Below are 18,024 nucleotides of genomic sequence, written 5' to 3'. Positions count from 1 at the left end.
AAAATCTACCTGTGCTACAAGATCCTTATTCCGTATACTGGTACATTCAAATAGGACCATAAGACAAAGCAGCAGAAGCCGGCCATTCGGTCGATTGAATCTGCTCCGCCATTTTATCATGAGCTGATCCATTCTCCCATTTTCCCACTCCCCCACCTTCTCACCATGACCTTTGATGCCCTGGCTACTCACATACCTATCAATCTCTGTCTTAAATACAACCAATGACTTGGTCTCCACTGCCGCAAGAAATTCACAGATTCACCACCCTCTGGCTAAAAAAATTTCTTCGCATCTCCGTTCTGAATGGGCACCCTTCAATCCTTAAGTCATGCTCTCTTGTACTAGACTCCCCCACCATGGGAAACAACTTTGCTACATCCACTCTGTCCATGCCTTTTAACGTTCAAAATGTTTCTGTGAGGTTCCCCTTCATTCTTCTAAACGCCACGGAGTACAGTCTAAGAGCGGTCAAATGGTCCTCATATTAACCCTCTCATTCCCGGAATCATTCTAGTGAATCTTCTCTGAACCCTCTCCATTGTCAGAACATCCTTTCTTAAATAAGGAGCCCAAAACTGCACATAGTATTCCAAGTGAGGTCTTACCAGTTCCTTATAGAGCCTCAACATCACATCCCTGCTCCTATACTCTATTCCTCTAGAAATGAATGCCAACATTTCATTCGCCTTCTTCACCACCGACTCAACCTGGAGGTTAACCTTAAGGGTATCCTGCACGAGCACTCCCAAGTCCCGTTGCATCTCAGAACTTTGAATTCTCTCTCCATTTAAATAATAGTCTGCCGTTTATTTCTTCTACCAACGTGCATGACCACACACTTTTCAACATTGTATTTCATTTGCCATTTCTTTGACGATTCTCCTAGTCTATCCAAGTCTCTCTACAGACTCTCTGTTTCCTCAGCACTACTGGCCCCTCCACTTATCTTTGTATCATCAGCAAACTTAGCCACAAAGCCATCTATTCCATAATCCAAATCGTTGATATACAACGTAAAAAGAAGTGGCCCCAACACGGACCCCTGTGGAACACTACTGGTAACCGGCAGCCAACCAGAATGGGATCCTTTATTTCCACTCTGTTTCCTGCCAATCAGCCAACGCTGTATCCACATATGTAAATTTCCAGTAATTCCATGGGCTCTTATCTTGTTTAGCAGCCTCATGTGCGGCACCTTGTCAAAGGCCTTCTGAAAATCCAAATACACAACATCCACTGCATCTCCCTTGTCTAGCCTACTTGTAATCTCCTCAAAAAATTTCAATGGGTTTGTCAGGCAGGATTTTCTTTCAAGGAAACCATGCTGAGTTTGGCCTATCTTATCATATGCCTCCAGGTACTCTGTAACCTCATCCTTGACAATTGACTCCAATAACTGCCCAACCACCGATGTCAAGCTAACAGGTCTATAATTTACTTTTTGCTTCCTTGCCCCCTTCTTAAATACCAGAGTGGCATTTTCAATCTTCCACTCCTCCGGAACCATTGCCAGAGTCTACTGACTTTTGAAAGATCATTGCTAATGCCTCCGCGATCTCCACAGCTACTTCCTTCAAAACTCAAGGGTGCATTCCATCTGGTCCTGGAGATTTATCTACCCTCAGACTATTCAGCTTCCTGAGTACTTTCTCTGTCGTAATTGTGACTGCGCACACTTCTCTTCCCTGACACCCTTGAGTGTCCGGTATACCGCCGATATCTTCCTCAGTGAGGACTGATGCAAATACTCGTTCAGTTCCTCAGCCATCTCCTTATCTCCCATTACAATTTCTCCAGCATCATTTTCTATCGGTCCTATATCCACTCTCACCTGTTTTGTTACTCTTTTAATACTTGAAAAAGCTTTTAGTATCTTCTTTGATATTATTTGCTAGCTTCCTTTCATAGTTCATCTTTTCCCTCTTAATGGCCTTCGTAGATTTCTTTTGTAAGCTTTTAAAAACTTCCCAATCCTCTGTCCTCCCACTAATTTTTGCTTCCTTGAATGCCCTCTCCTTTGCTTTTACTTTGGCTTTCACTTCTCTTGTCATCCACAGTCGCATCCTTTTTCCATTCGAAAATTTCTTCTTTTTTGGAATATATCTGTGTTGCACCTTCCTCACTTCTCGCATAAACTCCAGCCACTGCTGCTCTGCCGTCCTCCCGCTAGTGTCCCTTTCCAGTCAAATTTGGCCAGTTCCTCTCTCGTGCCACTGTAATTTCCTTTACTCCACTGAAATACCGACACATCTGATTTCGGCTTCTCTTTCTCAAATTTCACAGTGAACTCAATCATGTTACGGCCACTGCCTCCTAACGGTTCCTTCACCTCAATCTCTCTAATCACCTCTGGTTCATTACACAATATCCAATCCAGTACCTCTGATCCCCTAGTGGGCTCAACAACAAGCTGTTCTGAAAAGCCATCTCGTAGACATTCTACAAATTCTCTGTCTTGAGATCCAGTGTTGACCTGATTTTCCCAATCCACTCGCATGTTAAAATCCCCCCCAATTATCATAACACTGCCCTTCTGGCAAGCCTTTTCTATTTCCTGCTGTAATTTGTAGTCCACCTCACTGCAGCTGTTAGGAGGCCTGTAGATAACTGCCATCAGGGTCGTTTTACCCCTGCGATTTCTTAGCTCAACCTATAAAGATTCTTCCGATCCTACGTCACCTCTTTCTAATGATTTAATATCATTTCTTACCAATAAAGCCACGGCACCCCCTCTGCCTACCTGCCTGTCCTTCCGATACACCGTGTATCCTTGGACGTTCAGCTCTCAGAGACATGCATCCTTTACCCACGTCTCAGTGATGGCCACAACATTATACCTGCCAATCTGTAGCTGTACGACAAGATCATCCACCCTATTCCTTATGCTGTGTGTATTTAAGTATAACACCTTAAGTCCAGTATTTGATACTTTTTGCATTGATTGCACTGCAACTCATCCCAGTGGCTGCAAATTTGCCCCATCACATGCCTGTCCTTCCTGACATCTTTACTGCTCACTATCTTAGATTTATTTCTGTTTTCCCCCTCCTCTACTCTATCATTCCGGTTTCCCATCCCCCCTGCCAAATTAGTTTAAACCCTCCCTAACAGCTCTATTAAACATTCCCGCTATGGTTCAGGTGTAACCCGTCCTTTTTGAACAGGTAATACTTCCCCCTGAAGAGATCCCAATGATCCAAGAATCTGAAGCCCTGCCCCCTGCACCAGTCTCTCAGCCACGCATTCATCTGCCTGATCCTACTATTCTTGCCCTCGCTAGCACGTGGCACAGGTAGCAATCCTGAGATTACTACCCTGGAGGTCCTGCTTCTCAGCTTCCTTCCTAACTCCTGGAAATCACTCTTCAGGACCTCCTCCCTTTTCCTCTCTATGTCATTGGTACCAACATGTACCAAGACAGCTGGCTGCTCGCCCTCTCCCTTCAGAATATCCTCGACCCGATCCGAGACATCCCGTACCCTGGCACCTGGGAGGCAACACACCATGCGGGTATCTCTACCAGGCTCACAGAATCTCCTGTCTGTTCCCCTGACTATGGAATCCCCTATGACTACTGCATTCCTCTTCTCCCTCCTTCCCTCCTGCACAACAGCGCCAGGCTCAGTGCCAGAGACCCGGTCACCGTGGCCGTCCCTTGTCAGGTCATCCCCCTCAACAGCATCCGAAACGATATACTTGTTGCTGAGGGGGGCAGCCACGGGGGTGCTCTCCACTATCCGGGCATTTCCCTTCCCTCTCCTGACAGTCACACAGTTTTCTGACCCCTGTAGCCTAGGGATGACTACCTCCCTGTAGCTCCTGTCTATCACCTCTTCATTTTCTCTAATAAGCAGTAGGTCATCAAGCTGCAGCTCCAGATCCCTAACACGGTCTCCGAGGAGCTGAATCTCGGTTCACCTGGTGCAGATGTGACTATCAGGGAGGCTGGAGGTCTCCCAGGATTCCCACATCTGACACCCTGAACAAAGCACTAACCCTGCAGACATGCTACCTAACTCTACAGGAATGAAACAAAGAAAGATAGGTCAACTCACCCACTTACTTCGCCAAACACACAAACTTTTTAAACCGTTAGCTAATGTGCCCTGCTGTTCCCCCGTCTATCCGGGCCGATTTGCCAAGGGGAGAAAAAAAGAGTCGGTGCCTCGCTCTTGGCTCTTCCCGTTACCGTCTAAGCCCGTTGAGCCAAAGCCCTACACTCTGCTGCCACCCACTCCGCTGCCCGCTGTATAGGGTGGTCATCTTTTTAAACTCTCCGCGCTGTCCTGCGCAGTCTTGCCGTTCTTGTACGCAAAGTTTTTTACAGAACTGCCTTCCTTCAGAATTTAGCTCCCACGCCGCCCTTCTTGTCCCAATCTAAAAAAACACTTTCAGTCCTGTATTCATCAACCTATTCCACACTGTCCACATGAAATTCAGCAATGCCTTTGATGTCGATGATAGACCACACTTGGAGCATTGTCTGCATTTCCAGTTCCCGAATATGGGGAGGATGTCATTACGCTGGACAGGAGGCTTCAGGAGGATGTTACCAGGACTGGGGGCTTGGGTTAAAAGCAGAGAGTGGATAAGCTTGGGCTATTCAGCTGTAGTGTAGGATGTTCAGGTATGACCCCTTATCGAGGGAAATAATTCATAAGGAGCTTAAATAACATTTCTTTTTCCAAGAAATGGGAGTACAGAACCAGAGGCCTCAGATTGAAAGTGAGACGGGAAATTTTTCTGAGTGGTCTATCGGGTAACATTCTCGTAGAGAGGGAAGTTGGTAAATGGAATTTGCCCTCAGACGCTGTAGAAACAGGTAAAAATAAAATATTTTAAAATAAATTTGGGCAGGTACACAGATGGGAAATGGTTAGAGGGATGGGAGGGGGCAAACACACACAAATGGGCCATGCTCAAGAAGACATCTTAGTATTGCAGATTGATGAAGTGGGCCGTGAGTTCAACATCCGTCAAACCCTCCCAGATCATCCTCCTGAGGAATCTCATCCCGGAGTCTGTCTGTGAAGTGTTGATGTGACGTCACGTCAGAGGGCAGCTCAGTGCCACAGAACAGACAGACTGGGTAAGGACGGCAGATTTCAATCCTAAATGGGAATTTGTTCTGTTTCTGTGGCCGTGTGTCACACGTGATTGAGTTGTTTAAATGAATAAATGACTGTCTCTGAAGAGACTGGTTTCCAGGTTACTGAGGGAAATAACAACGTACATTGCTGAGGCTCTGACTACAATCTGCCAGTCCTTCCTGTGTATGTGTGTGAGGGAGCTTTGCCAGGCCGGTTATGCTGTGTGTGCTTCTCCCGAGATGAAATCTTGACCCATGTCAATGCTTGTTGGTGTGTCCGAGCTCATTCTCACAATGCTTCAATGTAGTGGTCTGATCACCATAAGACATAGGAGCAGAATTAGACCATTTGCCTATCGAGTCTGCTCCGCCATTCAATCATGTCTGATCGTTTTTTTTCCCTCCTCAGCCCCACGACCTGGCCTTCTCCCCATAACCTTTGATGCTGTGTCCAATCTAGAACCTATCAATCTCTGCCTTAAATACACCCAACAAGTTCCACAAATTCACCAGCTGCTGGCACAAATTTCTCTGCATCTGTTTTAAATAGACGCCCCTCAATCTTGAGGCTGTGCCCTCTTGTGCTAAACTCCACCGCCATGGGAAACATCCTTTCCACATCTACTCTGTCTAGGACTTTCAATATTCGAAAGGTTTCAATGAGATCCCCCCTCATCTTTCTAATTTCCAGCGAGTACAGACACAGAGCTATCAAAAGTTCCTTGTATGATAACCCTTTCATTCCTGGAATCAACCTTATGAAATGAACCTACTGCAATGCCAGCACATCTTTTCTTAGATGAGGAGCCCAAAACTGTTCACAATACTCAAGGTGAGGCTTCACCAGTGCCTTATAAAGCCTCAGCATCACATCCCTGCTCTTGGATTGAATGCTATCTAAACCCCTTGAATTGAATGCTAACATTGGATTTGCCTTCCTCACCACTGTCTCTACCTGCAAGTTAACCTTTAGGGTGTTCTGCAGAATGACTGCTAAGTCCATTTTCAACTCAGCTTTTTGGGTTTTCTCCCCATTTGAAAAAAAAATCTGCACATTATTTCTACGACCACAGTGCATGGCCATGCATTTTCCAACATTGTATATCACTTGCCACTTTCCTTCCCATTCTCCTCATTCAAGTCCTTGTCCAGTCTAACTGTTTCCTCAACACTACCCGCCCCTCCACCAATCTTTGTATTATCTGCAAACTTGGAAACAAAGCCATCTGTTCTAGGACAAGAGGGTATTAATTCAGGATTGAAGGACGTCCTTTTAGAACTGAGATGTGGAGAAATTACGTTAGTCAGTGTGTGGAAAATCTGTGGAATTTGTTGCCACAAGTGGCTGTTAAGGCCAAGGCATATTTAAGGCAGAGATAGATAGGTTCTTGATTAGCCAGGGCATCAAAGGGTATAGGGTGAAATCAGTGGAGCGTGGATGACCGGAAGAATTGGATCTGCTCATGACTGAATGGAGGCACGAGTCACTTGCAGCCAACCAGAAAAGGATCCCTTTACTCTCATTCGCTGTTTCCCCACCAATCAGCCAATGTTCTAACCATGCCTGTAACTTTTCTGTAATACCATGGCCTCTTAACCTGGTTACCACCTTCATGTGTGGCACCTTGTCAAAGGCCTTCCGAGATTCCAAATATACAACATCCACTGCATCCCCTTTATCGATCCTGCTTGTAATCTCCTCAAAGAATCCCAGCAGGTTTGTCAGGCAGGATCTTCCCTTAACGAAGCCATGCTGACTTGTCCTATCTTGTCCAGGGTCACCAAGTATTCCATAGCCTCATACTCCAATTTCTTCCCAACCACAGAGGTGAGGCTAACTGGTCAATAATTTCCTTTCTGCTGCCTTCCTCCTTACTTAAAGAGCTAAGTGACATTTGCCATTTTCCAGTCCTCTGGCACCATGCCAGGGTCCAGTGATTTTTGAAAGATCATTTGAAATGCCTCCACAAGTCTACTGCAACCTCTTTCCGAACACTAGGGTGCAGTTCATCTGGTCCGGGTGACTTATGTACCTTTAGGTTTTTCAGCTTTTTGAGCACCTTCTCCCTTGTAACAGTAACTGCACTCACTTCTCTTCCCTCGCACTCTTCAACACCGGGCACAGTGCTAGTGTCTTCCATTGTGAAGACTGGTGCAAAATATTTGGTTCATCTGCCATCTCTTTATCCCGCGTTATTATACATCCGGCCTCATTTTCTACCGGTCCTATATCCACTCTTATGTCTGTTTTTTTTTACAATACTTGAAAAACAATTTGAAATTGTTTGCTAACTTATTTTACAAAGACAGGTGTGTAAAAAGGGCCTGAAGGATCATTGGAGACCAGAGTCACCCCAACCACAAACTGTACCAGTTGCTACCATCCGGGATATGGTACCACAGATTAAAAGCCAGGAGCAACAGGCTCCGGGACAGCTTCTTCAACCAGGCCATCAGACTGATTAACTCATGCTGACACATCTGTATTTCTATGTTATATTGACCAGCATGTTATACATATAATTCATCATAAATTACTATAAATTGCACATTGCACATATAGATGGAGACGTAACGTAAAGATTTTTAATCCTCATGTATATGAAGGATGTAAGTAATAAAGTCAATTCAATTTAAATCAATTTCTTCGTTATTTTTCCCCTCCCAATCATCCTTTTAGTTCCTCTCTGTAGATATTTAAATGCTTCCCAATCCTCTGTCTTCCTACTAATTTTTGCTTAGTTGTATGCCCTCTCTTTTGTCTTTACATTAACTTGTTTTCCCTTGTCAGCCACGGTTGTATTATTTTGCCATCTGAGTATTTTTTTTAATTTTTGAAATACATCTATCCTTCAGCTTCCTCATTTTCCCAGAACTGACACCATTTCTGCTCTGCTCTCATCCCTGCCAGCATCTCCTTCCAATTTGCTTTGGCCAACTCCTCTCTCAGACCACTGTAATTTCTTTTACTTCTCTGAAATACTACAACGTCAGACTGTACTGTCTCCTTATCAAATTTCAAGTTGAACTCAGTCATGTTGTGAGCACTGCCTCCTAAGGTTTCTTTTAACTACTCACCTCTGGTTCAATACATAACACCCAATCCAGTAGGGCTGTTCCGCGAGTAGGCTCAACGACAAACTGCTCTAGAAAGCCATCACATTGCATTCAACAAACTCACTCTCTTGAGATCCTTTACCAACCTGATTTCCCCAATTGACCTGCATGTTGAAATCTCCCATAGTTATCATAACATTGTCCTTTTCATCAGCCTTTTCTATTTCCGGTTGTAATCTGTGGGCCTCAACCCACTGACTGTTGGGAGGCCTGAATATGACTGGTGTCAGTGGCATTTTTACTTTTGCAGTTCCTTACCTCAACCCACAAGATTCAACATCTTCAATCCTATGTCACATCTTGCTACTGATTTACCAGCAGAGCCACACCACCCAATCAGCCTTCCTTCCTTCCTTCCTCCGATACATTGTGTAATCTTGAACATTCAGATCCCAACAACAACCATCCTTCAGTCAAAATTCCGTGATGGCCAGAACATCATACCTAACAATCGGTAATAGTGCAACAAGATCATCCACCTTATTTCTCATACTCCATGCATTGAGATATAACACTTTGTGTACTGTATCTGCTACCCTTTTTAACTCTGCATCCCTAATGCACTGATACTCACCCTGCTGGCTGCAATTTTGTCCTCTCATCTGTCCACCCTATCTGACAGTCTGACTATCTTTGCATTTTACGATCAGTCCTATCCCTTCACTCCAGTTCCACCCCCCCCCCCCACCAAATTAGTTCAGACCCTCCCCAACTGCTCTATCAAACCTCTCTGTGAGAATATTGTTCTCCCTCGGGTCGAGGTGCGACCCATCCCTTTTGAGCAGGTCATTCCTCCACCAGATGAGATCCCAATGATCCAAGAACCTGAATCCCTGTCCCCAGCACCATCTTCTCAGCCACGCTCTATCTGTCAAATTATCCTGTTTCTACCCTCACCAGCACGTGGCACAGGCAGCAATCCAGAAATTACAACCCTGGGGGTACTGCTTCAGAGCTTTCCAACAAGCTCTCCAAATTCTATTTTCAGGGCCTATTTGCTTTTACTTCCAATGTCATTGTCACAAATTTACCAAGATATCTGGCTCTTTTCCCTCCCTCTCTAAAATGCTGCGGACACGATTCGAGGCATCCCTGACCCTGGCAGCGAGGAGGCAACATACCATTCGGGTGTCCCGTTCACATCAATAGATTCTCCTGTCTGTTCCCCTGACGATTCAGTCCCCGATCACGACCACTCCCCTCTTCTGCCTCTAACAACAGTGAGAGATGCTGATCCGGAAGGGGGAAGACCTGTGTCAGTCAGAGTCTGCACTCTCAGGGCACATGAAGGACTTGTGTATTTTCCTGACAATCCCGGTCACCACACTGATACCCGCTTTTATTCCCTAAAATATTATCGTCAGTATTAAATTCCCAGTTCCTCTGGTAGATCCAAACTCATGTCCTGGTGTGTTAGTGCATTTGACTGGTATCAGGACACAGTGGTTCATCTGCCAGTCCCGTGTATTGGTTGTATTGTGACCCTGTGCTAGTGTGTCCAGGGGTCTGACATCTCCAGCTGCCCATGTGACAGTGATGCCTCCCAGTCAGTGGGGTTGATGTGAAATAAACTTCAGTTCCCCTTCAGCCCAGTATTTCAGACAATCTTTGCCTCAAATTGGAACTAAATTGAGCTTCATAAACAAGGAGAAATGAATCTTTGTAAGTTTTACCTCGATTAATAGCATCAAGCGTTTCTCTCAGCACTGTTTTCAACAAATAGGGGTGATCGAATTTTTCAACCGGTAGGGTCTCATCTGTCACTGACAATTCCTGGACATTGTCATTAATCCTGTAAATATTAAACTGCTGGTTATAAATTGCTGTTCTGAACTATTTTACAAATACATTCAGGGTTTCAGTAAAGAGCCTGACCTACCTCCTATTCCGACGAGCTTCCTCCTGAAATAAATAAAACACAAATCCGATTAGACTTGGACTTACTGTCCATATCCTGAATTTCATCCAAATCATTACAAGGTCTTGAAAATTCCCACTCCCGCAATCACTCACACACACGGACAATACAGAACCACGGGGTAAATTACAGGGAAAATTTCTGAATGTCAGACCATTACCGAGAGGATGAAACTTACAGTGAAAACAGGATAGGGTTTGCACCTTCATCTAGATATGACGTTAGTGTGATAGGATGGAGGAGTTTAAGATCTGTAATGGATTTAATTGTGTGCAGGTGGAGAAAGTACCTCTATTTATGGGGAGACTTGTGGGGAGATGTAATTCCAGATGGATTTTAACAAATTCCACTAGAAATTTAGTGAGGAGGATGTGGAACTCAGTGCCACAGGAGTGGTTGAAATGGAACGGCAGAGACTGAATGTAATGGGGAGGCTGGATAAATACGTGTGGGACCAGGGAGTTCGGGCACTGTTGCTGGGTGTGGTGAGTAGGTGGGTGGAGGATTGTGAAGCATGGAAACTGATAGAAGATGGACCTAATGGCCTGTTAATGGAGAAAGGGATATAATCCCATTTGAAATTTATCCAAAAAATAAAGAGACAGTGAAAGATTCCCTAATCTGATGGAAACAGGATACAGAAGAGAAGTCTGATGGGTGGGTCACATTCTTTGCTCTCACCGATTGACAGAGAGACCCTCACACCCACCGCACCAGACACACTCACAGCCTATGACTGGAACTGGGTGTTAATGGGAGTTTTAGAGGATACTTTATGTAGAATTAAGGACACAGACAGCAACTCTGTGTTGTGGTCAGAGTAAATAATTTCAGAGAAATTTGCATTCTGTCCTGGGATGTACAGAAGTTGTGGAAGTCCAGTTTTGGGACAATAGACAATAGGTGCAGGTGTAGGCTATTCGACCCTTCTAGCCAGCACCGCCATTCACTGTGATCATGGCTGATCATACACAATCAGTACCCCGTACCTGCCCTCTCCCCATATCCTTTGACCCCGCTATCTGTAAGAGCTCTATCTAACTCTCTCTTGATAGCATCCAGGGACTTGGCCTCCACTGCCTTCTGGGGCAGAGCATTCCACATATCCACCACTCTCTGGGTGGAAAAAGTTTTCCCGCATCACTGTTCTAAATGGCCTACCCCTTATTCTTAAACTGTGGCCTCTAGTTCTGGACTCACCCATCAGCGGGAACATGCTTCCTGCCTCCAGCGTGTCCAATCCCTTAATAATCTTATTATTATGGGACAACAACAATCCTGAATAGTTACATCAATTGTCTGGTGAGAAACAGTTTACTGACATTTGTAAATGCTATGTGTAGGAGCAACACGTCTGTTTTCTGTCTGCATTGTATTCTGTGTTACGTATTTATTACGATAACCAGTCTGGTGTTTATTATGGTAACTCGTCACGTGAGTGGGGACGTGGTAAAAGCGAAATTAAAAGGTTACGTCTCTGTACTTTGTTCTGGGCAGTTTTGAGCTGGGGACGGGCGGATGACATTCTGTTCTTGACCGCTGTGTTGCAGCTTACTTTACAGTGAATTACCCTGAAGTTTGATCGCTTCAAGATTGTATTTTGCTAATGAAGGACTGAAAGCGTATCTTGGACATTTTGAAATGTCATTATTGGAGTGATGGGAGGGCACATCATGCAAGTATAACAACTTGTGTGAGGTCACCAGCAGCGACAATTGATTTGTTAGAACTGGCCTCTATGCTGTGTTTATTTCAAATATACCACTGTTCATTTAGTTCAATTTGACAGAAATAAATTGAAAATGTAATCCCTCACCTTGAGAAATATCACACTGTCTTTTTGATCCATCTGTTCCTTTAACTTTGAAATTTCCTCCTGAATAATCCTTATATTCTTTTGAATCTCCCGAAGATTCTTCTCCATTGGATTGAGAATCCTCTTCACTTCTTCCCTGAGATCCCTGAGTAAGCTCTGCTCTTTCTCAGTGATAATCTGGCGCAGTTCAGCAAACTGGGATGTGATGTGGGACTGAAGGCTGTGTGACTGTTCCTGTTGAATGAAAGGTGAAGATTAATATACTGCATTGCTGTGCTCTGTTTCCTTTTGTCGTTAAGTTCGGTCTATTGGAGTCCATGCTACTTCTGAGTGCATTCCCGTCAACACCATTCACTCACATTTTCCTGAAACCTACTCTCACTTATTGACCCATAAACCCCATCTGATTCACGCACACCCTCCCCACCTTTACAAGGTTAACGGTAATTAGCCATTCATCCAGCATGTCGTTGTGATGTGTCGGTGTCTCTCGTGGTCACAGGGAGAACATGCAAACTCCACAGACAGCAGCAGAGGTCAGGATCGAACCCAGGTCACTGGAGCTGCGATTCTCGGCTATTCTGCATTAAATCGAGCAAAACTCGACAGTAACATCAGAAATTCCGCTCAGGAAGCCTCACCAGAACTCCGGAAATCTTCTCTTTCTGTTGCTGCTCCTTTTCCTGGAAGTCTGATTTTTTTTTTGTGAGAGAGTCTAAGGAAGATTTTAGCTGATCCTGGAAGTCAGAGCGTGAAGGAAATAGAAACAAAGATGCATCAAAAGAAACAGGTGATCAAACCCGATTATCACACAAAATGCCGGAGGAACTCAGTGAGTCAGGCAGCATCTATTCAGGGGAAATAAACAGCCGGTGTTCCGGGATGAGACCCTTCATTAGGACTGGGAAGGAATGGGACAGATGCCAGAATAAAAAGGTTGGGTATGAGAACCAGCTGACAGGTAACGGGTGAGACAACGTGAGGGGGAACGTGGGGGAGGGTGATGAAGTGAGAAGCTAGGAGGGGACAGGTGGAAGAGGTAAAGGGCTGGAGAAGAAGGAATCTAATACGAGAGGACAATCGACCATGGAAGAAACGGGAGGAACTGGGCTGTTTGCGGCCCTGAATGGTGACGAGGGAGGAGGTTAGGAGTCAGGTGTAGCACTTGTCCCGCTTGCAGGTGTCAGTGCCAGGAGGGAGATCAGTGGGGAGGAGCGAGTGGATAAGGGCGATACAGTATGGGGAGCGATCCGTATAGAGAGCGGAGAGTTGTGGGGAGGGGTGGGTCTGGACTGTTGGAGGGAGAGATTTGTTTGCTGGTAGCATCCCGTTGGATGGTGAAAGTTGCAAAGAATGAAGTGTTGGTTATGGAGGCTCGTGTGATGGTATGTAGGACAAAGGAAATGTGTTAAGTATTAAATTAACTTTAGTTTTACCTTGTAGGTTTTAACGGCTTCTTTAATCGGCATGAAGCGGTGTTCTCTGTGTTCCTGCGCGTCTCTACAGATCAGACAGATCAGTGTCTTGTCCGTTTCACAAAACAGCTTCAGTTCTTCCTCATGTTCCTCGCAGTGAAGTTTAATTTCCTTCCCTTTCGGATTCAGGTTTAGATTCCGAACTTTTTGTGTCATATTTGCTAAGGCCCGATTCACCCTGAGGGTGCGGTCAGCAAACACCGCTCTACATTCCGGGCAGGATTTTCTCTTCTCCCTTTCCCAACACCGTGTGATACAAGAGCGACAGAAGTTGTGCCCACACTCCAGTATAACCGGATCGATGAAGAAATCCAGGCAGACGGGACAAATTGCCTCCTCGCTCAAACTCTCGGCCGGTCCTTTCGAAGCCATGTTGACTCCCAGCACTTCCTGATTCAGAATGCTTTCACTTTCGGGGAGTTGCTGATCCCCTGCAGTACCGCGATTGTCCACTACGCGCGCAGCAGACTCGGGGAATGAACATTATGTTGCTGTCTGTGGGAAGGAATTGTGGTATCTATATCAGGGAGGGATCAGAAACAGATTAAGCAGGTCGGAACAGAAATGAAAACTCGGCCATGGACTGCCCAAGCCCGGCTGCAAAAGGAGGAGGGTTGGGAATCGGGCTAACAACCCCGTCCCGTAAAAATCCAGTGTGACAGAAACATTCGCTGAATCTGCAAAGGTCCCATCGCTGCGATCCGAAGCGATCCGAAGAGACTGCAGATGCTGGAATCTCGAGTAAGAAACTCGAGGGACTGAGCGGGTCAGACAGCATCTGTGGAGAGAAATGTAAAATCGACTTTCATGTCGAGATCCTTCCGCTGGATTGTCTCAACCCGAAATCTCGATTGCCATTTCCCTCAGATGCTGCTGACCCGTTCAGTTCCTCCAACAGCTCGTTTTTTTAAGTTTTTTTCTCTCTCGGTGTAAAGAGAGTCAGACTGGGGTGTAAAACACGGGATAAGTAACTATTTAAAACTTAAAAATTGTGCCGTGACAAGATGGATGCTGTGACTGCAGGGGAAAGTACAGGACTGGACATTCCACGTCACAGGGTGGGAAACAATATTTTGGTTGGAGAAGTCCTGAAAAAACTTTCTGTCTTTACCCATGTCTGTCCCAGCTCCAGTGAAAGGCCAGTTTCCACAAATCTGGACAGAGCCCAGACGTGATTTGCCATGAAATATTCACAGGGATAAACCGTGCAATGTCTTTACCCGAGGATCAGTGAGCCTTCTGTCACGCAGCTGCTGTGGCACAGGCCCTTGCATCTTTCTCCACAGATCTTCGCCAGCCCACAGTCCGCAAAGAGGTGAGTGACCGTCTCGTCTCCACTGCAGTAATCTCGGGGCAGCGCGCTGTGGGAGTGATCTCCGGGCATGCAGCAAGGATCAGACTGGGGGGTCCCTCTCGTCTCCACTGCAGTAATCTCGGGGCAGCGCGCTGTGGGAGTGATCTCCGGGCATGCAGCAAGGATCAGACTGGGAGAGTCCCTCTTCCCCAGCCAGTTACGGTTTGGCACGATGATTGAAGTAGTTCATCGCCCTCCTGATGAACCGACACAATCTATTATATTCATCCCAGTGCACTCCGGTTGGAGCCCAACCAGCCACTGAGCATATCGACATGAAACGCTGTCGGAGTAGAGCAGCTTCCATCATCAGAGATGCTCACCACCCAGGCCAGGCTCTTTGCTCGCTGCTGCAATCAGGTAGAAGGTACAAGAACCTCAGGTCCCGCACACCAGGTTCAGGAACAGTTGCTACCCGTCAACCATCAGGCTCGGGAACAACACAGGATGACTACGCTTACTTACCGTCCATTCAGATGCTCCCACAACCAAACATCGTAACAAAATGAGTGAAATCGGAGGTGGTTTGACTGAGACGGATCGCATTGGGCCTGTCTCAGAATTTAAGCAGTAAAAGGGACAGGCTCAATCTCACAGGATATTGACAGGGTTGGGGCAGGAATGATGTTTTCCCTGGCTGGGCTGTGGAACCATATTTCACAGACTGAATATTACAGTTCACCTCAGCAGGACAGAGATGAGGAGAAATTTCCTCACCAGTGCAGCGAATCTTTGGAATTTCCTCCACAGGGTTTCTAAATTTAATAGACATATTCTGGGGCTCTGCAATTTTGGGGACATTGCAGGAAAGTGGTGTTGAGGTCAAAGGTCCGACATGGAGAGGGTTCAGATGAATTTCACAAGGATGATTCCAGGTATGAAAGGGACGTTTGATGGCTCTGGGTCTGTACTCGGTTGTATTAAAAATCGTGCGGGGAATCTGATTGAAACCTTTTGAATATTTACCGATAGACAGAGTAGATGTGGAAAGGATGTTTCCCATGGTGTGAGAGTCTCGGACAAGAGGCACATCCTCAGGATAGAGGGGCGCCCTTTCAAAACTGAGAATCGGAGAAATGTCTTCAGACAAAGCGAGATAAATTTGTGGAATTTGTTGCCACATGCAGCTGTGGAGGCTACCTCGTTGGGTGTATTTAAGGCAGAGGTTGATAGGTTCTGTATTGAATATGACATCAAAGGTTACGGGGAGAAGGCCAGAAACTGGGGTTCAGGAGGGAAAAAAAGGATCAGCTGTGATTGAATGGCGGAGCAGACTCGAATAGCCATATGGCCTACTTCTGCCCCTATGTCTTATGGTCTTATAGTGTTATGTTCCGAGTTAAGGGCAGAACAGGCGCAAGGGGCTGAATAGCCTGTTTCATTTTTTCTAAACCACGAGTTTACCTTTGTGCCTTGTTCTGCCCTGGTCTTCAGCCTGTCAGAATGCACAGGGGAGCGGTGAGAGCTCCGGAGATCCGTCGGCAGCCCCTGCGGTTATTTCATGTTCCTGTTGTTTATTGCTATTTATTTATATTTGCATTTGCACAGTTTGTTGTCGTCTGCACTCTGGCTGGTCTTTCACTGATCCAGTTATAGTTACTATCCTGCAGATTTTCTCCCCACTTCCGCAGCAAAATGCTTCTCGGGGTTGTATGTGGTGACTTATCTGCACTCTGATAATAAAATTTACTTTGAACTTTCAGTCTCGGAGAACTTGCTTTGATTCTGTCACAAACTGTGACTGACATCTCCAGCTACCAGTAGCAGCCCGTTCTCAGATACACTCACAGCCAATCAGCGGCAGAGCTGGGAGAGTCGTGCTGCTATTGGCTGAGGAGTGTCAGTTGGAGGGATGCTGAACGTTCGGAGCGGTCCGAGGTTTGGAACTGAGAGCGGGTGGACCCGGGAGAGACCGGAGATTGGGAGCTAACTTTCGGGTAAAGGTTGCAACACCGGCCGGGTGAATCCTTCTATGGCAGAGGTGAAGAAACTGGCGGAGATTCCGTGAGATGTTTCAGCTGCACGGAGGGTGCCCGGTCTTTCCCTGCCGAGGATCGTGGCCTGTTGTCGGGAGTTACCTCCCGGACCTGTCCGCGCTACTGGGAGCCCGGATCTGGCCCGCAGTGGTTGCCGATGGCTCTACGCTGCAATCGGACAGGCTGAAGGCCAAGGCAGAACAAGGCGCAAAGGTAAACAGGAGTTAGCGTGGCCATTCGGTCTCTTGTGGCAGTTCCGCATTTCCTCCGATCATGGCTGATCTTTGACCTCAGCGCCACTTTCCTGCAACGTTCCTATCTTCGCTCAGCCCTTCAATGTGCCTTTTGAATTTAGAAACCTTGTGGGGAACAAATCCAAAGGTTCTCCGCACTCCTCATCTAAGTCCTGTCAGCTGACATCGGATTCTGAGTCTGTGACCCCTTATTCAACACCCAGTGAGGAAAAACGCCATTGCTGCCCCCATCCTGTCAGTACCCTCTGAGACTGTCTGTCTCAGTCAGACCATCTGTTATTTGTCCAAATTTTGAGACAGGCCCAGTTAGTGTAATCTCACTGAGGACACTACCTCACCGCACCCTTACCAAATCAATGTCTGAAACATTCTCTTTATTCCCTTCATCCCACAGGCTGACTAGGGGCGGGAGACCAGACCTGTGCACAGTGTTCCATGTACGCTCTCACCAGGACCCCATATACCTTCAGAGGAGATCTTTATTCTTGTATTCAAACCTTCCTTCCCATTCAATGCTCTTCATTTAATATCGAACTCAAACAGTGAACAGACACAACACAGCCTCAGCCATGAATTTAAAGGGCAGGTGTTGCAACAGTTTGAGCTTCATACCGGGGGCCACGGAGCAAGCAGGGTGTCACAAAGGGAGGAATGTGGGAGTGTTGTATGTCTGAGCCCAGCTGTGCGTGTTTGTGTATCGGAATCAGGTTTAATATCATAGGCACATGTGGTGAAATTTGTTCCTTTGTGTCTGCAGTACATTGCAATATTTAGTAATAAAAACTACTGATTACAATTAGTATGTGTAATTATATTTAAAATGTAGTGCAAAAAGAGAAGGAAAATACTGAGGGGGTGTTCATGGGTTCTTTGTCCATTCAGAAATCTGATGGTGGGGAAGAAGCTGTTCCTGAACTGGTGAGTGTGTCTCCACGGTCCTGTACATCCTCTTTGATGGTAGCATCAATGAGAAGAGGTCATGTCCTGGATGATGGGGGTCCTGAATGATGGATGCCACCTTT

General features: G+C 46.0%; 1 protein-coding gene across 1 annotated transcript in view; it reads right to left on the bottom strand.

The window, feature by feature from the left end:
• LOC140719986 (E3 ubiquitin-protein ligase TRIM62-like) overlaps positions 1-18,024 on the bottom strand; it is a 185,615-nt gene that overhangs the window by 135,874 nt on the left and 31,717 nt on the right. Inside the window, exons 2-6 of the mRNA XM_073034898.1 lie at positions 13,380-13,534; positions 12,585-12,680; positions 11,944-12,177; positions 10,089-10,111; positions 9,883-10,001 (exon numbers count right to left, since the gene is read on the bottom strand). Coding sequence (XP_072890999.1) covers positions 9,883-10,001; positions 10,089-10,111; positions 11,944-12,177; positions 12,585-12,680; positions 13,380-13,534 — 627 coding nt within the window. The remainder of the gene's footprint in view (positions 1-9,882; positions 10,002-10,088; positions 10,112-11,943; positions 12,178-12,584; positions 12,681-13,379; positions 13,535-18,024) is intronic.

Source organism: Hemitrygon akajei, unplaced genomic scaffold (assembly GCF_048418815.1).
Source record: "Hemitrygon akajei unplaced genomic scaffold, sHemAka1.3 Scf000034, whole genome shotgun sequence".
Lineage (NCBI taxonomy): Eukaryota > Metazoa > Chordata > Chondrichthyes > Myliobatiformes > Dasyatidae > Hemitrygon > Hemitrygon akajei.
Note: the sequence above shows the minus strand (reverse complement) of the source record. Positions and strands in the feature narration are given on the sequence as shown.